General features: G+C 44.0%; 1 protein-coding gene across 6 annotated transcripts in view; it reads right to left on the bottom strand.

The window, feature by feature from the left end:
- CCDC77 (coiled-coil domain containing 77) overlaps positions 1-25766 on the bottom strand; it is a 58179-nt gene that overhangs the window by 14227 nt on the left and 18186 nt on the right. For all 6 annotated transcript variants that reach the window (XM_068277682.1, XM_068277683.1, XM_068277680.1 and 3 more), the window contains exons 4-10: positions 24023-24165; positions 21748-21844; positions 21590-21668; positions 18857-18945; positions 7134-7282; positions 3970-4216; positions 221-346 (exon numbers count right to left, since the gene is read on the bottom strand). In XM_068277682.1, the coding sequence (XP_068133783.1) occupies positions 221-346; positions 3970-4216; positions 7134-7282; positions 18857-18945; positions 21590-21668; positions 21748-21844; positions 24023-24165 (930 nt within the window). The remainder of the gene's footprint in view (positions 1-220; positions 347-3969; positions 4217-7133; positions 7283-18856; positions 18946-21589; positions 21669-21747; positions 21845-24022; positions 24166-25766) is intronic.

Here is a 25766-nt window from a genome sequence, read left to right as displayed (position 1 = left end):
AAAAAAAGAATCTATGCAAAGACCTTAGACAGAGGAAGGGAAAGAAATGTAGGGAGGTGGCTGCATCGTTACAGGCTGATGTCCATATGGATTTTTAAGTGAAAAAGGTTTAATATTTGTATGTGCTGAATTAGACCACACCATTTTAGCCCCTGCCCTACTCCTCTTTATGGCCTTTGCAGAATGGAACTCAGGTTCATTTATTTGACGTCAGTCTCACCTTGAAGATCTCTCGCCCAACATCCCCTTCCTCCCGGATCTTGGCCAGGTCATCCTCCAGGGCCACACACTGCTCGCGGTACATGTCTGCCAGACGCTGAGCTTGTGTAAGCTGCTCACTGAGGCTCTGCAACAAGTCAATACAGAAACAGACTTCGTAAGACAGACTGAATGCAGCATGGGAAGCATTATTGCAAATTTTCCATGTTTGCCTATGGGCCAGTTAACAACATCTATGTGTTATGACATAGATGTAAACTGGCCCACAGGGAAATATGTAAAATTCCTTCTCATCAGTTGCATTATAGCTGAAAGCAACTTATTCAGTGTACAACCAGCCTTAAAGTGATCCAAGCACCATTTTTAGCACCCAGGGCATCTCAACAGCACATTAAAAAAGTGCATGCCAACAATGTGTCTCATTATTAAAAAAAAAATAAAAAAAATTCCATTTTACCTTTTAATTTTACATTTAAAGTTTAGCACAAGTTTTATTAGCCTACTTCAGCCAAACAGCACGACCGCAGAGGGTTTAGACAGCTAAAGATGTAAGTAATAGTGAACAATACCTTTTCATCAACAGAGGAGGATGGGTAATAAGGACAACTGCTTTAAAGAGAATCTGTACTCTAAAATTCTTACAATAAAAAGCATACCATTCTATTCATTATGTTCTCCTGGGCCCCTCTGTGCTGTTTCTGCCACTCCCTGCTGCAATCCTGGCTTGTAACTGCCATTTTTGTAATTGCCATTTTTATGCAGTGTTTACAAAGAAAAGACATAGCAAGTAATAGGCTGAGAGTAGGTCAGTATGTGAGTCATACAGAGTGTGCAGGGAGCCTGGATAGGGTGTGTATAGCTTCTAGCCAATCACAAGCAGCACAGCACATTCCAGCTTGACTGCCTCAGCCCGACAGACCCAACAAGGGAGAGAAGATTAGATCATATAAAAGAGATAATACAGCCACTGTGCAAGTAGGAAAGGCTGCAGTTAGACAGAGCACATTAGAACAGGCATAGGAACTTATAGGATAGAAGAAACAAGGATGAAAATTGTTACAGAGTCTCTTTAAGGGGTGTATACAGAGGTAATGTGTGAAGATAGCATCTGCGACTTCTGTAAATAAGGATGGCGAGGAGGAGAGGGGGAAACATGGCAGCTCCAATAGCTATTACAAACCAGGAAACATTCCAGGGAAAGAAAGGGTGCTTAGTTCCCTTTAATCTAGTGTTGAGCTGTGGTTGGAGAACCAGATGACTTAACAGCTTCTCTTATCTCTGGGGGATCTTTGTCATGTGATTGTTAATTTCCCAGCTGTACACAACTCCTGCAACCATTGCCAGATGCTCCCCATTCCCCTGCTGGACTCTCGCTCTCAAGGACTGTGATGGTCTCTGCACTCTCAACTTCCTCGCACTGCACACCTAAAAACCCATACCCAAGGCCTTCCTGCCGGGTTCTTCTATCCCTTGGCTACTCTAGTGATAAGAGGTCTGCTCTACTGCACACTGAGCTCCACACATCTGCCACACTGATTACAAGGAGCTCCCCCCTCCTACTAGATTTACAAAATAATAATAATAATAATAATAATAATCAGGAGTCCACAGTGAAATTCCCAAAAGTGTTTATCTTCATTGTATTAGTGCTATGATTCTTCTGGGTAAAGAAGTTTCTTCTTGGCGCCCAGTCCTTTTGATGCAGCACCAGGAGACCAAACCATCATTGCTCCCCAACCTGATTGTTAAGCATGGCTAGTATGAGGAAGTGGAAAGAGCAAGGCAGATTAGTGTTCAGGTCAGTGCCAGGTAGTACTGGGTAACTTAGAAAAAATAGTTCAGTTGATAGGTTAGTGAAGCATATAACAGGTTAGGGGGTTAATGTCAACAGACAAGACAAGAGACAAGACAAATAACATTTATATCGCGCTTTTCTCCTGGCGGACTCAAAGCGCCAGAGCAGCAGCCACTAGGGCGCGCTCTATAGGCAGTAGCAGTGTTAGGGAGACTTGCCAAAGGTCTCCTACTGAATAGGTGCTGGCTTACTGAACAGGTAGAGCCGAGATTCGAACCCTGGTCTCCCATGTCAGAGGCAGAGCCGTTAACCATTACACCATCCAGCCACCACAACAGCTTGGAGTTAAAGAGGAACTCCAGTGAAAATAATGTAATAAAAAAAGTGCTTCATTTTTACAATAATTATGTATAAATGATTTAGTCAGTGTTTGCCCATTGTAAAATATTTTAAATCCCTGATTTATATTCTGACATTTATCACATGGTGACATTTTTACTGCTGGCAAGTGATGTAGCTGCTGCTTGCTGTAAACAGCTATTTCCCACAATGCAACAGGGTTCACAGACAGAAAACAACTGCCAAGAGTACGCACTCAGAATTTCTTTGTGGGAGGGGTTTCACCACAATATCATACATACAGCGCCCCCTGATGGTCTGTTTGTGAAAAGGAATAGATTTCTCATGTAAAAGGGGATATCAGCTAGTGATTGGGATAAAGTTCAATTCTTAGTCGGAGTTTCTCTTTAAAGGGTTAGAATATCCAGTATATCTACAGAAGTGCTGGGTGTTTATTGTTAGTGAAGGGTTACGGTTAGTCTAAGGTTGTCACATAGACGATGGAGATGGGTGGGGGGATTAGCCATAGAGAAAGTTCTACTCATGATGAATGAAAATATACTTAAATCTAATTTGAACATTAGCAGCACTGAGGTGGGGAAAGGTCATCTGAATACAGTAATTCATACTACTCAAGTTGTATACACACATCCAATTTTTATTGGTCAGTGATTGGCCAATTTTACCAATTCCATGTAGTGTGAAGGCCAAGATGTTTTGAATACTATGAGCAGATTGTGTGTGAGGGCCACGGAAGTGGTAAAATTGCCCAGTCATTGGTCTATTAAAATTGGTCGTGTGTACGCACCCTCAGGGTGCGCATGCAAGGCCATGGATGAGGCGTTAGGCTAAGAGGATGTTCTCAAACACCAGTTATGTAACAGGCTTTGCGACTAGTACCCTATAACATTAGACTAAGTGATTAATCTCAAGGATATCCATTCCTATACATTTCTATTGCATTCTTGACAGATCAAAAATGGAGACTCACACCGTAACGGTGCATCATCTTTCTCTCTACACGTTACAAAGGCAAATACTCACTTGTCTATATACATGGCACTAAATGGTGGGAGCCAATTGTGAAGCAGAGACTGTTATCTATACCAGGGGTTGCCTATTGCGTCGATTGCGATCAGCGCTGTGTAATATGTTGGCGCTTTATAAATACAATAAATAAATCTACCAGCATTTCGCAAAGGACTACTGCGTAGAGTGCAGTCACACACAGAAAGAAGCGGAGTGTAGCGACATCCACTAGCATGGCAGAAGTGACCATGACCCCTCCAGCAGTACATGCAGCAACAGCCAATGAGGGCTGCAAATGAGTCCGTGGCCCTGCACACAGCAGTTCACGTGGGCTTGTTAGCAGGAGCGCCCGCCGAGTCTCGTGTTGACATTTTGGTGGCAGCCACACAGCCAAAAGTGTGCTTGCTGAACTAAAGATCTGTCTTGCATAATTTTGTTTGGGAATAAGGCTGGGGGAGGGGGGATTCTACTCAAACATGTTTGGAGATTGTGGTGGTGGTGGTGGTGGTGGTGGTGGTGGTGGGGGGGGGGGGGGGGGGGGAGACTGGGCACCTGAGCTATACCGTACAAATAGATGAGGGTCACACCTTGACTTCTTCGCTCCGTGATGTGCGAGCGGCTCTCTCAGCCTGTGACAGTCGGAAGATCTCTATCTCCTGCTCTTTCTCCCGTTCCGGGTCACGGCTCAGGACCAGTTGTTCCCGGCAGCGATCCAACTCCTGCAGGAGCCGGTCTTTCTCCGCCATCCAAGACTTCTCATTGGCTCGGCCCTCAAACTTCAGCTGCAAGAAGTCCCGGGTGCTCTCGTACAGAAGCTTCTGAGTCTTGTTCAACCTACAGCAAGTAGAATTCTGTGAGGGCTTTCAGGCAAACATATACTGTAATATATATGTGGAGATTTATCACAGGTCTCTGTTAAAGTGAAATTCAACTTTTATTAAAGCGGATCCGAGGTAAAAACTAACTATAACAAGTAACTTGTCTATATATCTTATCTAAAGTTTAAATAGTTTACACAGCAAATCTAGCTGCCAACAGCTTCAACAGAATATGATTATTTCTTCCTGTGATACGATGTTGTTTGTAAACATTACACACAGGCAAGCTGATCTACATCTCCAGCACTCAGCCTGTGGAAAAAACCTAATCCCCCCTCCTCCTCCCTTCTGCCTCTGAAATCTCTGGCTAGTAATACCTTCCCTTCCTCCTGCCCAGACTGAGCTCCCATGAGCCCTTGCTACTATCTGAAAATGCCAAGGCTCTCTGAAAAGCTGTGGGCGAGGCTTGCTTAGTTTATAGGGAATTAGAGTATTAAAACAAAAAAGTATTTGGCTTGAGAAATGCCCTATAAACAATAGGAAAGGAACACAATTATGCAATGAATAAAAGTTCATCTCGGATCCACTTTTTTTAAAAAAGTTACAAAATGTGTGTAGACCTGATACTTATAGCAAATTGTTGTTATTCAATTTTTTTCAATTTCAGTTTGTAACCGTGTCAGCACATCGATAAGTGCAGATGGTAATTTTATTTGCCCCAGCCTTGCGCAGGACACAAGGAAAACAGCCCTGTGTGTATTTAGAGTTTAGCCTGTCTAATTCCCCCATCTTTGACTAATCACACTTGTAATTTTATCTCTCAGCTGTGTCAGCTGGCTGCCTCGGCAGAGCAGCCAATTTGTAAACACAGGGTGTTAACCCTTTGTCTGCTTCCATGACAGCAGGAAGTAGACACACTGCAGATTTATTGCAGGATTTGTATCAGCTGTAACAAAGAAATGTTTTTTCTTTAAAAGGTTATTATGCTCTTGCTTATCTCTTAGAGCATTCAAGTGCGCTTTAAATATTCATATTTCAAATTGTAGAATGTTTTGTATTCTCTTACAATCTTATCTTCTTGTCTGTAGGGTTCTGCAGTTTCAGATGGACATTCAGAAGAGCTCACTATTTTACAGGGGAGAGTATGCAGCAGTCATTGTGCTGATAAAAACTCTCCCTGTGAAGTTCTGGAAAAAAAGTTGGTACAGTCCAACAGCTTCTGCAGGTCACACACAGAAATCTCTGGCAGAGTGCTACTTTATTTTGTAGATTACTACAGTGCTGTCACAGCAGCATAGCGCATTCCAGCCCATCATATTACTCGCAATGGCACAGTCACAGATGGCTCTGTGCGGCTTTGCCATGCTCTGTACTATGTTGTTGTGTCAAAAGTGGGCATGCTTCATTCACTAAATGAATATCAGGCAGCAGCAGAAGTGATGTCTTGAGCCAGGAAGCAATTTAAAGCGGTATTGTCACCATAAAAATCAAATTTCAACAGCAACTGGTCTGAGTGTATTAAGTGATAAAGATGCTAATCCTGCATTCAAAACTTGCAAAACTTTTTCTGCTGTTATGGTTTGTAGTTATCACATACTTTAGGAGCACTGGCCCTAGTGCCAAAGAGTTGAATGCTGGGAGTTCTTTTTATCTATAATATATTACTCATCTTCCATTTATTTCCCTTCCTAGCTGCTTATCAGAAACACCCTCTGATCACTTGTGTTTACAAGCAAGGCGGAGGTGACTCAGTGATTGGATGTGTAAATAAAAAAAAAAGACAGTGCAGTTGTTAGTATACACCTCAGTGGGAGTGTCCGAAAACTCGGGAGGAGGGCAGCTAATGAATACACAATGAGCAAGAGAAGGGAGGGGGAAAACAAGAGTCAGGGAGGATATGATGTCAGCATTAGCTTGGCAAAATGGCCACTGTCTAGAATAGGATCTTCTGCTTTTCCTTTATAAAATTCACAGGAATCATTACGTGGATAGCACAATACATCTGTTATGTAAGTAGAAGGTGTGTGTGTGTGTGTGTGTGTGTGTGTGTGTGTGTGTGTGTGTGTGTGTGTGTGTGTGTGTGTGTGTGTGTGTGTGTGTGTGTGTTTTATTTGTAGGTTAGCATGGGTGTCGCTTGTTCTTTAAAGCGGATCCGAGATGAAAGACTATAACAAGTAACTTGTCTATATATCTTATCTACAGTTTAGATAGTTTACACAGCAAATCTAGCTGCAAACAGCTTTAATAGAAAATGAGTATTTCTTCCTGCGATACAATGACAGCAGCCATGTTGATTGTAAACATTACACAGAGGCAGGCTTATCTGTATCTTGAGCACTCAGCCCAATCCCCCCTCCTCCTCCCTCCTCCTCCCCTCTGCCTCTGAAATCAATGGCTAGTAACACCTCCTCCTCCTCCTGCCCAGACTGAGCTCCCATGAACCCTTGCTACTGCCAAGGCTCTCTGAAAACCTGTGGGCGTGGTTTATTTAGTTTATAGGGAATTAGAGTATTAAAACAAAAACAAAAAAGTATTTGGCTTGAGGAATGCCCTATAAACAATAGGAAAGGAACACAATTATGCAATGAGTAAAAGTTCACCCTCGGATCCACTTTAATGGTTAATTGGCCCAAGCCTACGTTTTTTTTTTTTTTGCCTTCTGGGATATGTAAGGGCGCTTGACAGAAATGTATTTAATTTTTACTTATTTATTCATGTTTTTTTTTCTCCTGGTTCAACTTGATGGGTGGATGTTTTTCCAACCAAACTATGTATTTGATCGAGGAGCTTCTCAACAGAAAGCTGCACAGGAGTAAGAAAACCTTTGTGCCTGGAGTTGGAATACAGCACATACCTGTAACATGTGTATAGAAAAGTAAAAAAAACAAACAAAAAAAAAAAACAGAAAGGAAGTGGAAAGTTTGGAAACTCACTTTTCTGTGACTTCTTTGATCTTGTCCTGGTCCCTCTGATGCTGCACCTGAGCCTCCTCCATCCGGATTCTCCTGTCATCCAGTAGTGACCCGACCTGCTCCTTGGAGAGACGAGTCTGCTCCTCAAGTTGGGCCTGCAGCGCCTCTATCTGGTGAGATTGAGGAGTGTGCTCAGTTTTATGAAAGCCCTAGCTCAGGGCTTTTCAACCTTTCCACTAATTGTACCACTTTTATCGCCTGAAAACTTTCAAGTACCACCAGTGTGCCTGCACAGTAGATTGGATGCAATCGGGCTTGGCTGTTTCTGCTGGAGTCTGAACGGAGAGCAGCTACTGTGCATGCGCACACACCGATGAGGAGAACTATGGGGCTCCCAGCACTGGATCCCATCTACTGAGGAGGAAGGGGGAAACCTCTAGGATAACAGAGTAACCAAGCAGCTCAGGGTGACCCAAACTACCGGGAATGTTAAGAAGGCAAATACACTAAGTTTTGCTCTTTAGGATACAAAGGCCTCCCCTTCCCTGAGGTAAGTACCCAGGGGCACTTTTTTCTTACAAGGTACACTTTAAGGAAAAAAAGGCATTTGGGAGGGGAAAAGTAGGAAAATTAGATTGCTAGCCTACATATTGTCAGTATTGGCAATCTAGAGGTAGATTGCCAATATAGGTAGCCATACAAGTTTCACACCCCCCCCCCCCCACGCTTAATTATAGGCAGCCTGGCCCCACCACCTGAGAGCTAGGCAGTGACTCACCACAAAGTTCGGATCCCCCCTTGCTCACTCCTTGCTGTGCTGCCCTGTGGAATAGTTCACACCTCAGATCATTGGTAAGCCAGCCGCAGTGAAGAGACAGCCAGGCAAGCGGTGCACAGTGACGGCGTGTATACTTCAAATGAGCAGTGATGTCACTTTCTGTATCTGCGCCATCACTGTGCACCGTTGGCCTGGCTGTCTCCTCCACACTAATCTGAGGTCTGAAGTATGCCGCAGAGAAGCACAGCAAGGAGCGAGGGAGGGGGAGCCAAACTTTATGGAGGCAGAACAGGAACAGGACAAGTGGCAGGTGGACAAAAAAGTGGCAGGCAAATCTGGTGTGTACCGCCTGGCCAACAGCAAAGTACCTCCGGTGGCAAGCGTACCACAGGTGCAAAGCCCTGGTCTAGAGAGATTAGCCTGTCTAATTAGGCCTTATCAACAAGTAAACAACAAAGTAAACACTGCAGGGTTCTTGTAAGATTTCTGTAAGTTGTAACAAAGAAATTTTTTTTTAAAGTTATGATGCTATGGAAGTTGAGGAAGCTCTCAGTTTAGGTCCGCTTCAAAAGCTGACAGAACCAACAGGTTTTGGACTAGTCCATCTCCTCACGATGGAGTCTCAGGGTTTCCCTTTGTTTTCAAAAGCATTTGCTGAACGGCCATTGTTAAGTCTGACTGCCAAAATAGTGTTCGAGTAGGGATGCTGGCTGGTCCTATTTTGGCAGTTAGACTTAGCAACTGCCATTTAGGAAATTATTTTAAAAAACAAAGAAAACCCTTTTTATCCCCAATGAGGAACTCGACTAGTCCAAAACATGTTGGTTCTGAAAGATTTTAACTGCTTACTTTTTCACTGTAATGGTCCTTTAACCACCCTGGCGTTCTGATTAAATCGCCAGGGTGGCTGCGGGAGGGTTTTTTTTAAATAAAAAAAAAACTATTTCATGCAGCCAACTGAAAGTTGGCTGCATGAAAGCCCACTAGAGGGCGCTCCGGAGGCGATCTTCCGATCGCCTCCGGCGCCCAGAATAAACAAGGAAGGCCGCAATGAGCGGCCTTCCTTGTTTTGCTTATATCGTCGCCATAGCGACGAGCGGAGTGACGTCATCGACGTCAGCCGACGTCCTGACGTCAGCCGCCTCCGATCCAGCCCTTAGCGCTGGCCGGAACTTTTTGTTCCGGCTACGCTGGGCTCAGGCGGCTAGGGGGGCCCTCTTTCGCCGCTGCTCGCGGCGAATCGCCGCAGAGCGGCGGCGATCAGGCAGCACACGCGGCTGGCAAAGTGCCGGCTGCGTGTGCTGCTTTTTATTTCGTTAAAATCGGCCCAGCAGGGCCTGAGCGGCAGCCGCCGGCGGTGTTGGACGAGCTGAGCTCGTCCAGACCGCTCAGCTGGTTAAAATGGTAATTTGATAACAACCGTGAAGGTCAGGATGTACTGCTGCATTGCTGAGCTTATTTCAGTAATATCTCAGACTCTCAGGTGCTGTGCTGTGTTCTGACAATGAGCTGCTGCATGCATTTCTGTGCCAACACAGTGCTGTCTCATTTCAATTTATACTCCCATGCAGAGCAAAACACGTTCCATACATTTTTGTAAAGAGAAGTAAATGGTTGGCACTCCAAAAAAATTGGTATAGAAAGATCTGTAATTCATTCTGTAATTAAGATAATCCAAAATTCCAAAGCAACAAAGTACCTCTTTATCAAGAAAAAAACAGTGCAAGTCCATCTGAAAAACAACTCCGCAACAATAAATCACCATAATGCACAATAAATAAATACATTTGAAGTAGCCCAAGAAAAAGAGGGTCACCATCGTGGAGGAACACAAGTACCAAACACTAAGGTAGAGAATGTGTGGACAAGTTTCAAAGGTGGCTAAAAGTTCTAGCCTGGAAAGAGAACCACTATGAAAGTTAAAGCAAATAAATGGGTCATTCGACTGGGAGCAAGATAGGAAGATAAAACACCAACATAGGCTTTTTCTTCCACTCCCTCTCTACAGTTATCCATATAATAATTCCTTTTTTGTATAGCGCTTCTCTCCTGTCGGACTCAAAGCGCTTGTTAGGCAGCCACTAGAGCGCACTCAGTAGGCAGTAACAGTGTTAAGGAGTCTTGCCCAAAGAACTCCTTACGGAATAGGTGCTGGCTTACTGAATAGGAAGAGCCAAGATTTGAACCCAGGTCTCCTGTGTCAGAGGCAGAGCCCTTAACCATTACACTATCCAGCCACCATATCTGACACCTGTCACTGTTAGAGATAGCCAGTTTTAAATTGTGCAAATCGTGATGCAAATGTAGCCCCCAAAACACAAAATGAGGTGGCAAATCAACATTCAACACTGAGGATCTCAAGGCTTGTGTTTGCAAAATAAATAAAATAGGAAAGAAAGAAGGAAACAATTGGAAAAGGATAGTCGAAAAATGGAAGTTGAAAAATGACAGTTGGAAAATAATGGCAGTCGAAAAACAGTTGAAATTTGGCTGTTGGAAAATAACAGTTGAGAAATGGCAGTTTAAAAATGACAGTTGGAAAATGGCAGTTAAAATGTGACAGTTGGAAAATGGCAGTTAAAATGTGACAGTTGGAAAATGGCAGTTAAAATGTGACAGTTGGAAAATGGCAGTTAAAATGTGACAGTTGGAAAATGGCAGTTAAAATGTGACAGTTGGAAAATGGCAGTTAAAATGTGACAGTTGGAAAATGGCAGTTAAAATGTGACAGTTGGAAAATGGCAGTTAAAATGTGACAGTTGGAAAATGGCAGTTAAAATGTGACAGTTGGAAAATGGCAGTTAAAATGTGACAGTTGGAAAATGGCAGTTAAAATTTGACAGTTGGAAAATGGCAGTTAAAATTTGACAGTTGGAAAATGGCAGTTAAAATTTGACAGTTGGAAAATGGCAGTTAAAATTTGACAGTTGGAAAATGGCAGTTAAAATTTGACAGTTGGAAAATGGCAGTTAAAATTTGACAGTTGGAAAATGGCAGTTAAAATTTGACAGTTGGAAAATGGCAGTTAAAATTTGACAGTTGGAAAATGGCAGTTAAAATTTGACAGTTGGAAAATGGCAGTTAAAATTTGACAGTTGGAAAATGACAGTTAAAATTTGACAGTTGGAAAATGACAGTTGGAAAATGACAGTTGGAAAATGGCAGTTGGAAAATGGCAGTTGGAAAATGGCAGTTGGAAAATGGCAGTTTAACTTTTAACTGCCATTTTCCAACTGTCATTTTCCAACTGTCAATTTTCAACTGCCATTTTCCAACTGTCAATTTTCAACTGCCATTTTCCAACTGCCATTTTTTAACTGTCAAATTTTAACTGCCATTTTCCAACTGTCATTTTCAAACTGTTATTTTCAAACTGTCAAATTTCAACTGCCATTTTCCAACTGTCAATTTTCAACTGCCATTTTCCAACTGTCAATTTTCAACTGCCATTTTCCAACTGTCAATTTCCAACTGCCATTTTCCAACTGTCATTTTCCAACTGCCATTTTTTAACTGTCAAATTTTAACTGCCATTTTCCAACTGTCATTTTCAAACTGCCATTTTCCAACTGTCAATTTTCAACTGCCATTTTCCAACTGTCAATTTCCAACTGCCATTTTTTAACTGTCATTTTCCAACTGTCAAATTTCAACTGCCATTTTCCAACTGTCAAATTTAAACTGCCATTTTCCAACTGTCAAATTTCAACTGCCATTTTCCAACTGTCAAATGTCAACTGCCATTTTCCAACTGTCAAATGTCAACTGCCATTTTCCAACTGTCAAATGTCAACTGCCATTTTCCAACTGTCAAATTTTACCTGCCATTTTCCAACTGTCAAATTTTACCTGCCATTTTCCAACTGTCAAATTTTACCTGCCATTTTCCAACTGTCAAATTTTACCTGCCATTTTCCAACTGTCAAATTTTACCTGCCATTTTCCAACTGTCAAATTTTACCTGCCATTTTCCAACTGTCAAATTTTAACTGCCATTTTCCAACTGTCAAATTTTAACTGCCATTTTCCAACTGCCATTTTCCAACTGTCAATTTTCAACTGCCATTTTCCAACTGCCATTTTCCAACTGTCAATTTTCAACTGCCATTTTCCAACTGTCATTTTCCAACTGCCATTTTTTTAACTGTCAAATTTTAACTGCCATTTTCCAACTGTCAAATTTTAACTGCCATTTTTTAACTGCCAAATTTCCAACTGCCAAATTTCCAACTGCCAAATTCCAACTGTTTAAAGGACCACTACAGTGAAAAAAGTGAGAAATTGAAGGAGAAATTAAGTGAGAGGCATATTGAGGCTGCCATATTTATTTCCTTTTAACCACTTAAGGACCGCCCCCAGCCGATGGGCGGCGGCAAAGTCCGGGCCCAAACGACCGCAATACGCCCATCGGCGGGGGCGGCTGCGGGAGTGGCTATGCGGCGATTGCGTCATTCGTGACGCGATCGCCGCCGGGGACTGGCTCCGCCCACCGTTCGCTGTAACCCGCCGGCCGTTCAGAAGCGCCGGCGGGTTACTAGCACCCGGATCGCCACTGAAACAATGTATAATAGGCTTTGTAATGTATACAAAGCCTATTATACTGGCTGCCTCCTGCCCTGGTGGTCCCAGTGTCCGAGGGACCACCAGGGCAGGCTGCAGCCACCCTAGTCTGCACCCAAGCACACTGATTTCCCCCCCCCCATGCCCCCTGATCGCCCACAGCACCCCTCAGACCCCCCCTGCCCACCCCCCAGACCACTGTTTGCACCCAGTCACCCCCCTAATCACCCATCAATCACTCCCTGTCACTATCTGTCAACGCTATTTTTTTTTTAGTCCCTAATCTGCCCCCTACTCCCTCCTGATCACCCCCCCACCCCTCAGATTCTCCCCAGACCCCCCCCCCCCCCCCATGTACTGTATGCATCTATCCCCCCTGATCACCTGTCAATCACCCGTCAATCACCCCCTGTCACTGCCACCCATCAATCAGCCCCTAACCTGCCCCTTGCGGGCAATCTGATCACCCACCCACACCAATAGATTGCCCGCAGATCCAACATCAGATCACCTCCCAAGTGCAGTGTTTACATCTCTTCTCTCCTCTAAACACCCACTAATTACACATCAATCACCCTCTATCACCACCTGTCACTGTTACCCATCAGATTAGACCCTAATCTGCCCCTTGCGGGCACCCAATCACCCGCCCACACGCTCAAATTGCCCTCAGACCCCCCCCCTTATCAATTCGCCAGTGCAATATTTACATCTGTTATTCCCTGTAATAACCCACTGATCACCTGTCAATCACCCCCTGTCACTGCCACCCATCAATCACCCCCTGTCACTGCCACCCATCAATCAGCCCCTAACCTGCCCCTTGCGGGCAATCTGATCACCCACCCACACCAATAGATCGCCCACAGGTCCGACATCAGATCACCTCCCAAGTGCAGTGTTTACATCTCTTCTCTCCTCTAAACACCCACTAATTACCCATCAATCACCCCCTATCACCACCTGTCACCGTTACCCATCAGATTAGACCCTAATCTGCCCCTAGGGCACCCAATCACTCGCCCACACCTCAGAACGCCCTCAGACCCCAGCCCTGATCACCTCGCCAGTGCATTGCTTGCATCTATTTCCCCCCTCTAATCACACCTTGAGACACCCATCAATCACCTCCTGTCACCCCCTAGCACACCTACCCATCAGATCAGGCCCTAATGGGCTCCTGATCACTCGGCCAAACCCTCAGATCCCCCTCAGACCCCCTTCCGATCACCTCCCCAGTGCATTGATTGCATCCATTTTCCCCTCTAACCGCCCCCTGAGACACCCATCAATCACCTCCTGTCACCCCCCTAGCACTCCTATCCATCAGATCAGGCCCAATACATCCTGTCATCTAAGAGGCCACCCTGCTTATGACCGGTTCCACAAAATTTGCCCCCTCATAGACCACCTGTCATCAAAATTTGCAGATGCTTATACCCCTGAACAGTCATTTTGAGAAATTTGGTTTCCAGACTACTCACAGTTTTGGGCCCGTAAAATGCCAGGGCAGTATAGGAACCCCACAAGTGACCCCATTTTAGAAAGAAGACACCCCAAGGTATTCAGTTAGGTGTACGATGAGTTCAGAGAAGATTTTATTTTTTGTCAAAAGTTAGCGGAAATTGGATTTTTATTGTTTTTTTCACAAAGTGTCATTTTTCACTAACTTGTAACAAGAAATACAATCTTCTATGAACTCACCATACCCCTAATGGAATACCTTGGGGTGTCTTCTTTCTAAAATGGGGTCACTTGTGGGGTTCCTATACTGCCCTGGCATTTTAGGGGCCCTAAACCGTGAGGAGTAGTCTAGAAAACAAATGCCTCAAAATGACCTGTGAATAGGACGTTGGGCCCCATAGCGCACCTAGGCTGCAAAAAAGTGTCACACATGTGGTATCGCCATACTCAGGAGAAGTAGTATAATGTGTTTTGTGGTGTATTTTTACACATACCCATGCTGGGTGGGAGAAATCTCTCTGTAAATGGACAATTGTGTGTAAAAAAAAATCAAAAATGTGTCATTTACAGAGATATTTCTCCCACCCAGCTTGGTTATATGTAAAAATACACCACAAAACACATTATACTACTTCTTCTGAGTACGGCGATACCACGTGTGACACTTTTTTGCAGCCTAACTGTGCTAAGGGGCCCAAAGTCCAATGAGTACCTTTAGGATTTCACAGGTCATTTTGAGACATTTGGGTTCAAGACTACTCCTCACGGTTTAGGGCCCCTAAAATGCCAGGGCAGTATAGGAACCCCACAAGTGACCTCATTTTAGAAAGCAGACACCCCAAGGTATTCCGTTAGGTGTATGATGAGTTCATAGAAGATTTTATTTTTTTGTCACAAGTTAGCGGAAAATGACACTTTGTGAAAAAAAACAATTAAAATCAATTTCCGCTAACACTTACCTGGGGCTTCTATCGTCCCCCTGCAGTGGTAATGTCCCTCGCTGTCCTATTCCGATGCTCCGTTCCCCACCACCGGTCCCAGTGTAATCACATGAGTTATTACACTGCGGCTGTGCAGTAAGCTCCCGATGACGCGAGCAGGAGCTAACATTATTTGTCTGTTTAGACGAATATTAAACCGGGACCGGAGGATCGTAGGAGGACGGCACGGGACATTACAGCTGCAGGGGGTCGATAGAAGCCCCAGATAAGTGTCAGCTTGTTTGATTGATTTTTAGAATCCCACAGAACCTCTTTAAAGAAGACCTAAACTCAAGCACTGCAGTCAAGGAAAACAAATACTACTGCGCATGCGCACACACCGACAAGGAGAACTTTGGGGCTCCCAGAGCTGGATCCCCTCTACTGTGGAGGAAGGGGGAAACCTCTTTAGGATACAAAGGCCTCCCCTTCCCTGAGGTAAATACCCCCCGGGCACTTTTTTCTTACAGGTACACTTTAAGAAAAGAAGAGGGCATATGGGAGGGGAAAAGTAGGAGGCATTGGTGGGGAAAACGACTACAATTAGATTGCAAGCCTACATATTGTCAGTATTGGCAATCTGTAGGTAGATTGCCAATATAGGTAGCCATACAAGTTCCTCTCCCCCCCCCCCCCCCCCTGCATACATATGAACTGCCCGCCGGGAGGCTTGGGCGCAGGATACAGCTGGTATACGGCTATTGCTGGAAGCCGAATTGCAGTGTTTTAAAAGCAACTTCAGCACTGTCTTCTGATGGCGCCGAAGTTACTGACTGTGCGTCGCTATAGCCGTAATTCCTATTTCAGCCTATGATGGCGCCGGCAGCGCCCAAATCTCCTGCACTGTTATTACAGTACTCGCAACCCCCCCCCCCCCCTGCTTAATTATAGGTAGCCTAGTCCCACCAACAGAGAGCTGAGAGCTAGGCAGTGACTCGCCACAAAGTTCGGCTCCCCCCTTGCTCACTCCTTGCTGTGCTGCCCTGTGGATCAGTTCACACCTCAGATCGTCGGTAAGCCAGCCGCAGAGAAGTGACAGTCAGGCAAACGGTGCATGGTGACGGCACGTATACTTCAAGTACAGGAAGTGAGCAGTGATGTCCCTTTCTGTATCTGCGCCATCACTGTGCACTATTTGCCTGGCTGTCTCTTCCCCACTGATCTGAAGTCTGAAGTATGCTGCAGAGCAGCACAGCAAGGAGCGAGGGAGGAGGAGCCAAACTTTGTGGAGGCAGGACAGGACCAGGACAAGTGGCATGCGGGCAATAAAGTGGCAGGCAAACCTGGTGTGTACCACCTGGCCAACAGCAAAGTACCACAGGTTGAAAAGCCTTGCCCTAGCTCACTCACGTGTTCTATAATTGCATTTACAAAGAGGCTACCTGCTGGTTGCAGTGCCTCAGGGCACCCTGATACATTGAAGATATAGCTTTCCATTTTTATATTGCAAGTAAGGATAAACTACGACCTTAAAGTGAACCTCCAGACTATAAATCGACTCAGCAGAATTGAAAATGCCTGGTGTTTCTTTAACAGTTTCACGGCATCAGAACTTTGTTTCTCTTATCCAAGCCTCATTTTTAGCTGCGCAGAAGAAAACTGCCCGGGCTTTTTTCCCCTGATGCTGTGCAAAGCATGATGGGATTTCTGATGTTGTTGCTCTCGTTCAGCTGTTTTGGTGCAATTTTTTTTTTTACATTTTGAATTTGACATCTGAAGCCTAGCGTGTGCAGCTGGGAGGGGTTATCAGGACACAGGACAGTTGTAACTGTGTCTCCTGCTCCTTGTCACCTCCTTTCAACCAAAAAGATGGCTGCCCCCATGACAAAGATGGCAGCTCCCATTATTATTATTATTATTTTAGTATTTATATAGCTCCGACATATTATGCAGCGCTGTACAATGTATATGTATATATATATATATATATATATATATATATATATATATATATATATATATATATATATATATATATATATATATATATATATATATTGTCACTATCTGTCCCTCAAAGGAGCTCACAATCTTATCCCTACCATTGTCATATGTCTATATTATGTAGTGTAAGTACTGTAGTCTAGGGCCAATTTTTAAGGGGAGCCAATTAACTTATCCGTATGTTTTTGGATTGTGGGAGGAAACCGGAGTGCCCGGAGGAAACCCACGCAGACACGGAGAGAACATACAAACTCTTTGCAGATAGTGCCCTGGCTGGGATTCGAACCAGGGACCCAGCGCTGCAAGGCGAGAGAGTTAACCACTACGCCACCGTGCTGCCCAATGAATCACAAACATTTGCCTGTTCTTTTAAAACCGGGTGGGTAAAAAAATTATATTACCTATCTATTCTAATTAACATAACTAATGCAACTTAATGACAGTATGTTTGTTTAGGCTGAAGTTCCCCTTTAAAGAAAATTACGTTTTGACGCATCTACCATTTTTGACATCTACCTACTTTTCTTTCTATTTGAAAAGATACAAAAATAAAAAATGTTTCCATTTGCAGCCAGCCAGGGATATGTAAAGCTGTGAATAAAAGGCAAAAATGCTGCGTCCTAGTAGCAGAAGGGCTATGGGGAGAGGTTGATGTCACTTCTTGCACCAGCTGTCTGTTGGACAAAGGACTACATTTCCTATAATCCATAGCGGTGGCTAGCTGCTAATACCCAGGACCTTGAAAAGCGAATCAACAAGCATTAAAGGGAACCCGAGGTGAGAGGGACATAGAGGCTGAAGCAAAATAATACAGCGCTAGAGGTTTCGCCGCAGCCGTCGCCACCACAGGAATTGCAGCTAAAGCGGCTGTAGTTTGGGTGCCGTCAAAAGATGGGAGCCCAATTTACTTTAAAAACAGCGTAATTCAGCCACCAGGAATAGTGGGCAGCCAAATTACATCTTATCCCAGAGTCCAAGGCGGCCTGGAGGGGTAATGGTAATTAACGCCGCCAGGACTTTTACAGTAGACATGATGCCCACTTTTTCTGCTTTACCGTCCGCCCAAATTTTCTGCCGGCTTAATTATATGTACGCCATGGAGGCTTCCATATTTCCTTTTAAAACAATAGCAGTTGCCTGGCAGCCCTGCTGAACTTTCTGACATCAGTGGTGTCTGAATCACACACCTGAAACCAGCATGTGGGTAATCCAGTCGGACCTGAGCCAGAGAACCTGATCTGCATGCCTATTTAGGGTCTTAGAGGCAGCGGATCAGCAGGACAGCCAGGCAAGTAAAATTGTTTAAAAAAAATAGATATGGCAGCATCCATATCCCTGAGTAAGCAGTGGTAACTGAGCAGCTAATTTGGATGTGGATTTATTTTTTGGGGAGAGGGAAATTGCCTGATGGCCAACAGGTGACAAGACAAATCCCTGAATCACAGCAATTCACTATCAATATCATCTGTACAAATGCAGCCATATTGCTTTTAAAGTGTAACTGTCGGGCATAAAATAAAAAATCAATTCTTTATTTTTATCTGGTAAACAAGTAATGAGGATGCTAACCAGGCAATCCAAAAGTTAAAATCTCTTTTACTTTTCTTGTTTATGCTGGGTTGTCTCTTTTTGCTTCTTTATTTCCCCCTCAGACTTAACTAATGTACAGAAGCAAAAAAGGACAACCCAGCATGCCCTGCAACTTCCTTTTAGCGGCAACGTACCAAATAAGAATCAGGTAAACTGGGGAATGATCATTTATAAACAAGAAAAGTAATAGAGATTTTATCTTTTGGATTGCCTGATTAGCATCCTTATTACTTGTTTCCCAGATAAAAATAAAGAATTGATTTTTGATTTTATGTCCGACAGTTACACTTTAAGCAAGTTCTGGAGAAAAGAGAAGACAGAAAAGCAAAGGCACATCAGTGGCTTCATCTACACACATACAGGTATGTTATTACCTTGCCCAGATTGCAGGTTGGTATAAATCAAAAAAGTAGTGTAATCTGCCTCACCTGCAGCAGAAGTGTCTGGTCATCTGGCTTTTCTGAGACTTGGGCTCTGTCCGTCTTTCCATTGCTTCTAACTGGGCCCTTTTTTGTGGCTGCAAAATAGGAAAAAATACCCTTTATCTACTTGTGGCCATCACCTTTAAAATATGCATAAACTAGTAGACCTAAGCTGTTTAAGCCCCTCCCCTCCTGCATGTTTCACGAAGGTCCAGTTCAAATAGGTGTTAATTGTGGCGTTTGCGGTGGCATTTGTCACTCAACAAAATGACGGTAGTGGTTTTCCCCATCGTTTGTGTAAACGCCAGGCTCAAAAAACGACGCAAAGACTGGACGTCAGTAAAGCACATTTCCAGTAGGTGCCACGACTGTTTCTAAATCAGAAGTGGCACCCCTGCTGTTGTGAAGCTGCAGCCGAATTGCCTTACCTGTGCCATGATTTAAATGCATGCTGAGGAAAACTGCAACAGGCATCATGTTTTTCGCCGCAAGTGATTCGGATGCAGATTATCGATTTCAATAAGGTGTGATTTACAAAATCTCATGCAGAAAATGCCCGTGATTCGCAGCTAGTGGAAATACGCCAAACGCTTCTCTGCTCCATTGCAGAGAAGCATTTAACATTGGTTAAGCGAGGTGTCCCCAAGTGCCCATGTGAATCAGCCCTAAACCTGAAACAACTAACTTTAATACATTCCCTGAATAAGCATGTACACAATATAACATGTTTTGGATATTTGCCTATCGTTATCTGCTTATCTTTGGTAGTATCAGCATGTCATTTATAACTGCACATCACTGATATTAAAGGATACCCGAAGTGACATGTGATATGATGAGATAGACATGTGTATGTACAGTGCCTAGCACACTAATAACTATGCTGTGTTCCTTATTTTCTTTCTCTGCCTGAAAGAGTTAAATATCAGGTATGTAAGTGGCTGACTCAGTCAGGAAATGACTACAGTGTGACCCTCACTGATAAGAAATTCCCCTTTTTATCTCTTTCTTGCTCTTAGAAGCCATTTTCTGCTATGAAAGTTTTTTATGGATTGAATTTCTTATCAGTGAGGGTCACATTGTAGTCACTTCCTGTCTGAGTCAGCCACTTCTGGCCCATACTCACGGGCTACAATTGTCGCCGCAACCACGTGGCACGCGCGTGTTGCGGCGACAGGTCGCCTGTGAGTATGGCGCGCGCGCCCCGAACCGTCGTTGCTGTCGCCAGGCGATTGGCACGGTCAATCGCCCAGCGACAGTTGCCGCCGCAACTGTCGCTAGTCCGCGTGTATATGCGGACCAGCGACAGCAACCTAACAGTCCGTACACTGAGTTTCCGGCGGGGGGGGGGGGGGAGAGAGGAACGTCGGTGACAGCTTCCATCGCGTCACTATCCCTCTTCCGCGGTGTGTATGCGGAGGGACCTAGCGACGAGCTGTTACCGAACTGTCACGCACACGCTCCCGTGTGCTAGCGACAGGCTACATTAGTAGCCCGTGAGTATGGGCCATAACATACGTGATATTTAACTCTTTCAGACAGAGAACGAAAAAAAAGGAACACAGTATAGTTATTTGTGTGCTAGGCACTGTATATACCCATGTCTAACGTCACTTCGGGTATCCTTTGAAGGGAATCTGATGTAAAAGTAAACTTCTTCTGATATAATGAATTGTATGTGTAGTGCAGCAAAGAAATAAAACATTAGCAGCAGAGATAGGAGTCTAATATTGTTTCCAGTACAGGAAGAGTTAAGAAAGTTCACTTGCTATCTATGCAAAAGAGCTTCTCTCAGCTCTCTGACTCAACTTGGAACAGCTACAGTGCCATTTTCTGAAGCGCTTATACATCAAAGAGACAGTTAAAGACAACTTCAGATAAGGGAAGTTCAAAGGGTTATTAGCTTTGCTGTTTCAAAGTTTAAAATGCAGTGTGTAGTTTGTGAGCTGCAAATATAAGAGAATGATGCAATGTTAAGATAAAAAAAACAAAAAACAAAAACAACTATATAATGGAAAATAAAAAAATAGACTTTTTTTTGCTACTAAAGTTCTATTAATTATGCGTACTACACATACAGTTCATTATGTCATGCTTTTTATTTTTCAGAAGAAGCCACAGGTATGTATAAATCTTTTGCATTTATTCGTCTCTGGTACACTTTAAAGAGACTCTGTAACAGAATTTTCAGCCTTAGTTCTTCTATCCTATAAGTTCCTATGTCTGTTCTAATGTGCTCTGGCTTACTGCTGCCTTTCCTAATTGCACAGTGGCTGTGTTATCTCTGTTATATGATCTAATCTGTTTTCTTCAGTCGGTTCTGTCTGCTCAGGCTGGAGTGTGTGGAATGTGCAGGGCTGCTTGTGATTGGTAGAAGCTATACACACCCCCTCCAGGCCCCCTGCAGGCTCTGTATGACTCACACACTCTGCTTATGTGAGCCTATCACAAGCTGGTTAGTTTGTTTGTAAACACTGCCTAAAACTGGCAATTACAAGCCAGGTTTGCAGCAAAGAGTGGCAGAAACAGCACAGAGGGGCCCAGGAGAACATAATGAATAGAATGGTATGCTTTTTGCTGTAAAAATTTAGAGTACAGATTCTCTTTAAGTGCTTGTATCGTGGAGAAAATTATCTCAAATAAAAAAAAAAAAATCTGTTGCATTAATATTGGAAAAGCGCACCACTGTACACCTCAAGTGAATAACACACCCTTCTTCTCAGTGCTATTGTCACCTACCGGTCACTGAGCGGCCTGGATGTTGCTCTTTTCTTTCATTCGGATCTCCCACTCGTACAGGACGCTGGGGTATAGTGACCTACACAGGACAAAACAATGCACTGTACTGATTGCTGACACATGCTCGGGTAAACCGTTCTGAGACAGTCCATGCATACCTTGTTTGGAGGTTCCTTATGGAAGTAAGTGATTTCCCCACTGCAGGTTCCAACCAGAGCCAGAAGCTGCTGGATCTTCTTTCGGTCCTCCAGCTCTCTGTGACACGCAAGGTTTACAATCAGGTAACACCATTCAAATCTCATAAAGGACAGAATAAAGGTGGCCACACATCAGGTGACTTGGCGGCTGTAAATCGGTGCTGCTAGGAGCATGCCTGATCGATTATGCAACCAATTTCAGGCCGAAATTGGTCACATGTATTGATCGGACATGCTGCAAGATGTAGGGCTGATAAGCTCAATCAGGTGCATGGGGGTAACGGTGAGAACGACCTGGATGAGCGATGAAACCCCTGATGCTGTCGCCCCTCGTGTAAAATATGCCCCCCCCCCCCCCCACTGCAGTATACATTACCTGTCTATCGGTGGCTCTGAGCTCCGTTCGCAAACTGCATACACGCGACCCACGTGGTTTCCATTGAAACGTGAGTGCGTGTCACACATGCGCCCACATATACGCCGGCAACCACGTGGGGCACATGTATGCAGATTGCGGACAGAGCCCAGAGCCAGTGGTGGACATGTAAAGTATATTGCACTGGTGGGGGGAGATTTTACATTAGGAGGACAGCGCGGGGGTGGCAAGGTGGTGGTACAAGGCCTGTGGTGTATGAACACACAACAGATCTCTCTCCGATCAGATTCAATCAGAGAGAGATCTGTCTCTCGGTCGATCTGCCCATACATCATCTGATGAATGGGCACCTTAAGACCTACACTGTAAAAAAAAGCTGTCAAGAGAATGACCCATTCATGCATAGTTACATAGTTATTTTGGTTGAAAAAAGACATACGTCCATCGAGTTAAACCAGTACAAAGTACAACTCCAGCCCGTCCCCCACATACCCCTGTTGATCCAGAGGAAGGCGAAAAAAAACCCACAAGGCATGGTCCAATTAGCCCCAAAAGGGAAAAATTCCTTCCTGACTCCAGATGGCAATCAGATAAAATCCCTGGATCAACATCATTAGGCATAACCTAGTAATTGTAGCCATGGATGTCTTTCAACGCAAGGAAAGCATCTAAGCCCCCTTTAAATGCAGGTATAGAGTTTGCCATAACGACTTCCTGTGGCAATGCATTCCACATCTTAATCACTCTTACTGTAAAGAACCCTTTCCTAAATAAATGGCTAAAACGTTGCAGTGTGATTGGATTGTATATACACCTGAGGGACAGAACAGGAGGATTTCAAATGGATTCCTGACGAAATCTATTGGAAATCGGAGTGCAGTGTGTGGGCAGGCAATAGATCCCTCTCTGATCAGATAGGGATCTATCTAATGGTTCAACTGGTAGCAGTTCAAACAATGTATGGCCACCTTTAGTATACATTTTTTTTTTTACCAAATGAATTTTAAAATGTACTGGTACATTAAAAGTTTTGTTTTTGCAATATAGATGTAAAAGTATCTGCTGCAGCGGATCACAGACGCTCAGTGCCTCCCCACCACCAGCCTGTTCCCTCCTTGCACTCCAGTCCCACTGTGAGACTTATGGTAACCATAGCAACATGGCTCTCCTCACAGGTGGCTGGGTCTGAATCAGATACCTGCTGCAGTCCCGTCTCCCTATACAGGAAAGAAGGGGCGTGCAAGGCAATTGGCAGGGAGGAGCTGTGGATTCATCATCTGCTAATGCAGGTATACCTTTTATGTTGCAAAAAAACGCATCATTTTTCTGCAATACCTAATAAAGGCATTGCAAAATAGACTTATTATGATATAGTGAATTGTTTTGTGTAGTACAGCTAAGTAATAGAACATTAGTAGCACAAATTTAAGTCTCATCTTGTTTCCAGTACAGGAAGAGTTAAACGTCAGTTATCTATACAAAGGAGCTTCTCTGAGCAGTGCTATTTTCAGAAGCCCTTTTACATCAAAGAAACAATGAAATGCAACTTCAGATAAGATTTTACTGCAGAGAAGTTAAAAGCACCATTATCTTCGCTCTGTCTCATAGTTTAAAATACAGTGTGGTTTGTAAACTGCAAAAAATAGAGAATGATACAATGTTATATATAAAAAAAAAAAAAAAAAAAAACCACTTTTCTTTGCTACAAGTGTTTTATCAAATTATCCGTACAACACAGATTTTTTTTTATGCTTTAATGTCACTTTAAGGAAGGAACATTTGAAAGGTGTAATATCTTGCATGAGGTCTCCCCAGAGCTCTGCTGTGTCTACCAAAAGACCAATGAGAACAGCAGCCCACCTGATTTTCAAGCGGTCGTTTTCAGAGTACAACCGCAGCACATGCTCGCGCTCCTGGAAGAGATAGACCTGCATGTCACTAAGTGCCTTCTGCAGCTCAGCAATCTCCTCCTCTCGCTGACGCATCTCCCACTGCATCTTGTGCTGGAAGGAAAAGAGAATGGCATCAGGTATTATCTGCTATGATAAGAAAACAGACTTCTTCCAAACAAACCAAACCAAGATCCAATTATTACCAAATAGACTGAGAAAGCCTGAAAGGAGAAATCAACAAATAATCAGCTAGTTGGATACACAAGTCATAGTTTTGTGTCTTCCAGCCAGTTCAAAATCTTGGAAATATTGTATCTTGCATTACTGTGCATTTTTTTTCTGGCCATAGGATTTAGGGCCCGTTTCCACTATCGCGAATTTGCATGCATTTGCCACATGCAAATTCGCATAGCCAATACAAGTGGATGGGACTGTTTCCACTTGTCAGGATTTCTGAGCGCTTTCGTCCGCGTGAGAAATCCGCATGGCAGAGCCATCAGAATTTGCATACCGCTATGCGAGTGTATGCAAATTTTCATGCGAATTTGCATGGAATCACTGGAGAAGCACACAGGCACTGCCATGGTTAAATTCGCATACAGCGTCATTCATGCAAATTCACATGCAAATTCGCATGAAAATTTGCATACACCCGCATTCAGAAATTCGCATCCACATGTGAATTTTTACCGCGGCTATTCGCACCGCACAAGTGGAAACAGGCCCTGAGGGTAAGTAGCTGGGGAATGAACGTCATCTTGGGTAGCTCTGCATTGGGGCCTTTGCCTTACCCTTGGCTGTCTTTTTTCCCCATCTCGGCTGTCAACCTCGTGAACTCCCTCCATACACTCCCCCCTACCAGTGCCCCCCTTTAGGCTGCAGGGTGGAGCTGTTCCGTTAAAGTCTATTTGTCTGCAAGAATAAGTTGATCTGTCTATTGTGTCACCGCTTCTCAGACAAATTATGCCTGATGTTGTTATACATTGGTTTTAGTTTTGCTAGCTTGTAAACTGCATGTTGTGTGCCCTATCTACTCCTTACTCTACTGAGCTATATATTGTGCCAAACCCAATTCCGGACAGACTCAGTCATGCTCGGCAAAATAAATGGATTCTGATTAAATCTCCTGCTCTTATATGATTAAAAGTGCCATCGTAGCCTTGGATCATGAATACATCGGAGGGTAAAGTGACAGAATACAGAGATCAGGAGCAGCTATGCTTTCTGGTCAGGCCAGCCACATGCAACTCATCGGCCTGGTGCCCACTGGCAGCGCTTTTTGAAAATCACATAATGCTTATGTTTTCTGAAACATGGAAGTCCCGACTGACTGCGGTTCCCAGAGTAATCACAAATTTGCTCTGCAGCAACTCATTGCTCCAAAAATGCTGTAGGCATCGCTTTGCGATTGCAGTACTTTCCCGATCGCAATGCTGCAAATGGAACCACCCTCATTGGGTCCCAATGTTGTAGTGATTTGCCAATCGTCGGTGATCGACAAGCACAAACGCGCTGAAACGGAAGTGATTGTCGGCTTCCAACACCATTTCCAGTTGTGAGGTTACAATCCCTGCTTGCAGTTGTCAGAAGCCCCTACCCTGTGTATATCCTACTTTTTTGGGGGTAGACCAGCAATGGGCAAACTTTAAGCACTGCGGGCCACAGACCACGGGCAGCATTCCTCTCTGCAGAGTTGCAAATGGGGCAGTAAT

The sequence above is a fragment of the Hyperolius riggenbachi genome, chromosome 3 (assembly GCF_040937935.1).
Source record: "Hyperolius riggenbachi isolate aHypRig1 chromosome 3, aHypRig1.pri, whole genome shotgun sequence".
Taxonomy (NCBI): Eukaryota; Metazoa; Chordata; class Amphibia; order Anura; family Hyperoliidae; genus Hyperolius; species Hyperolius riggenbachi.
This window is presented reverse-complemented; position numbering and strand designations above follow the sequence as displayed.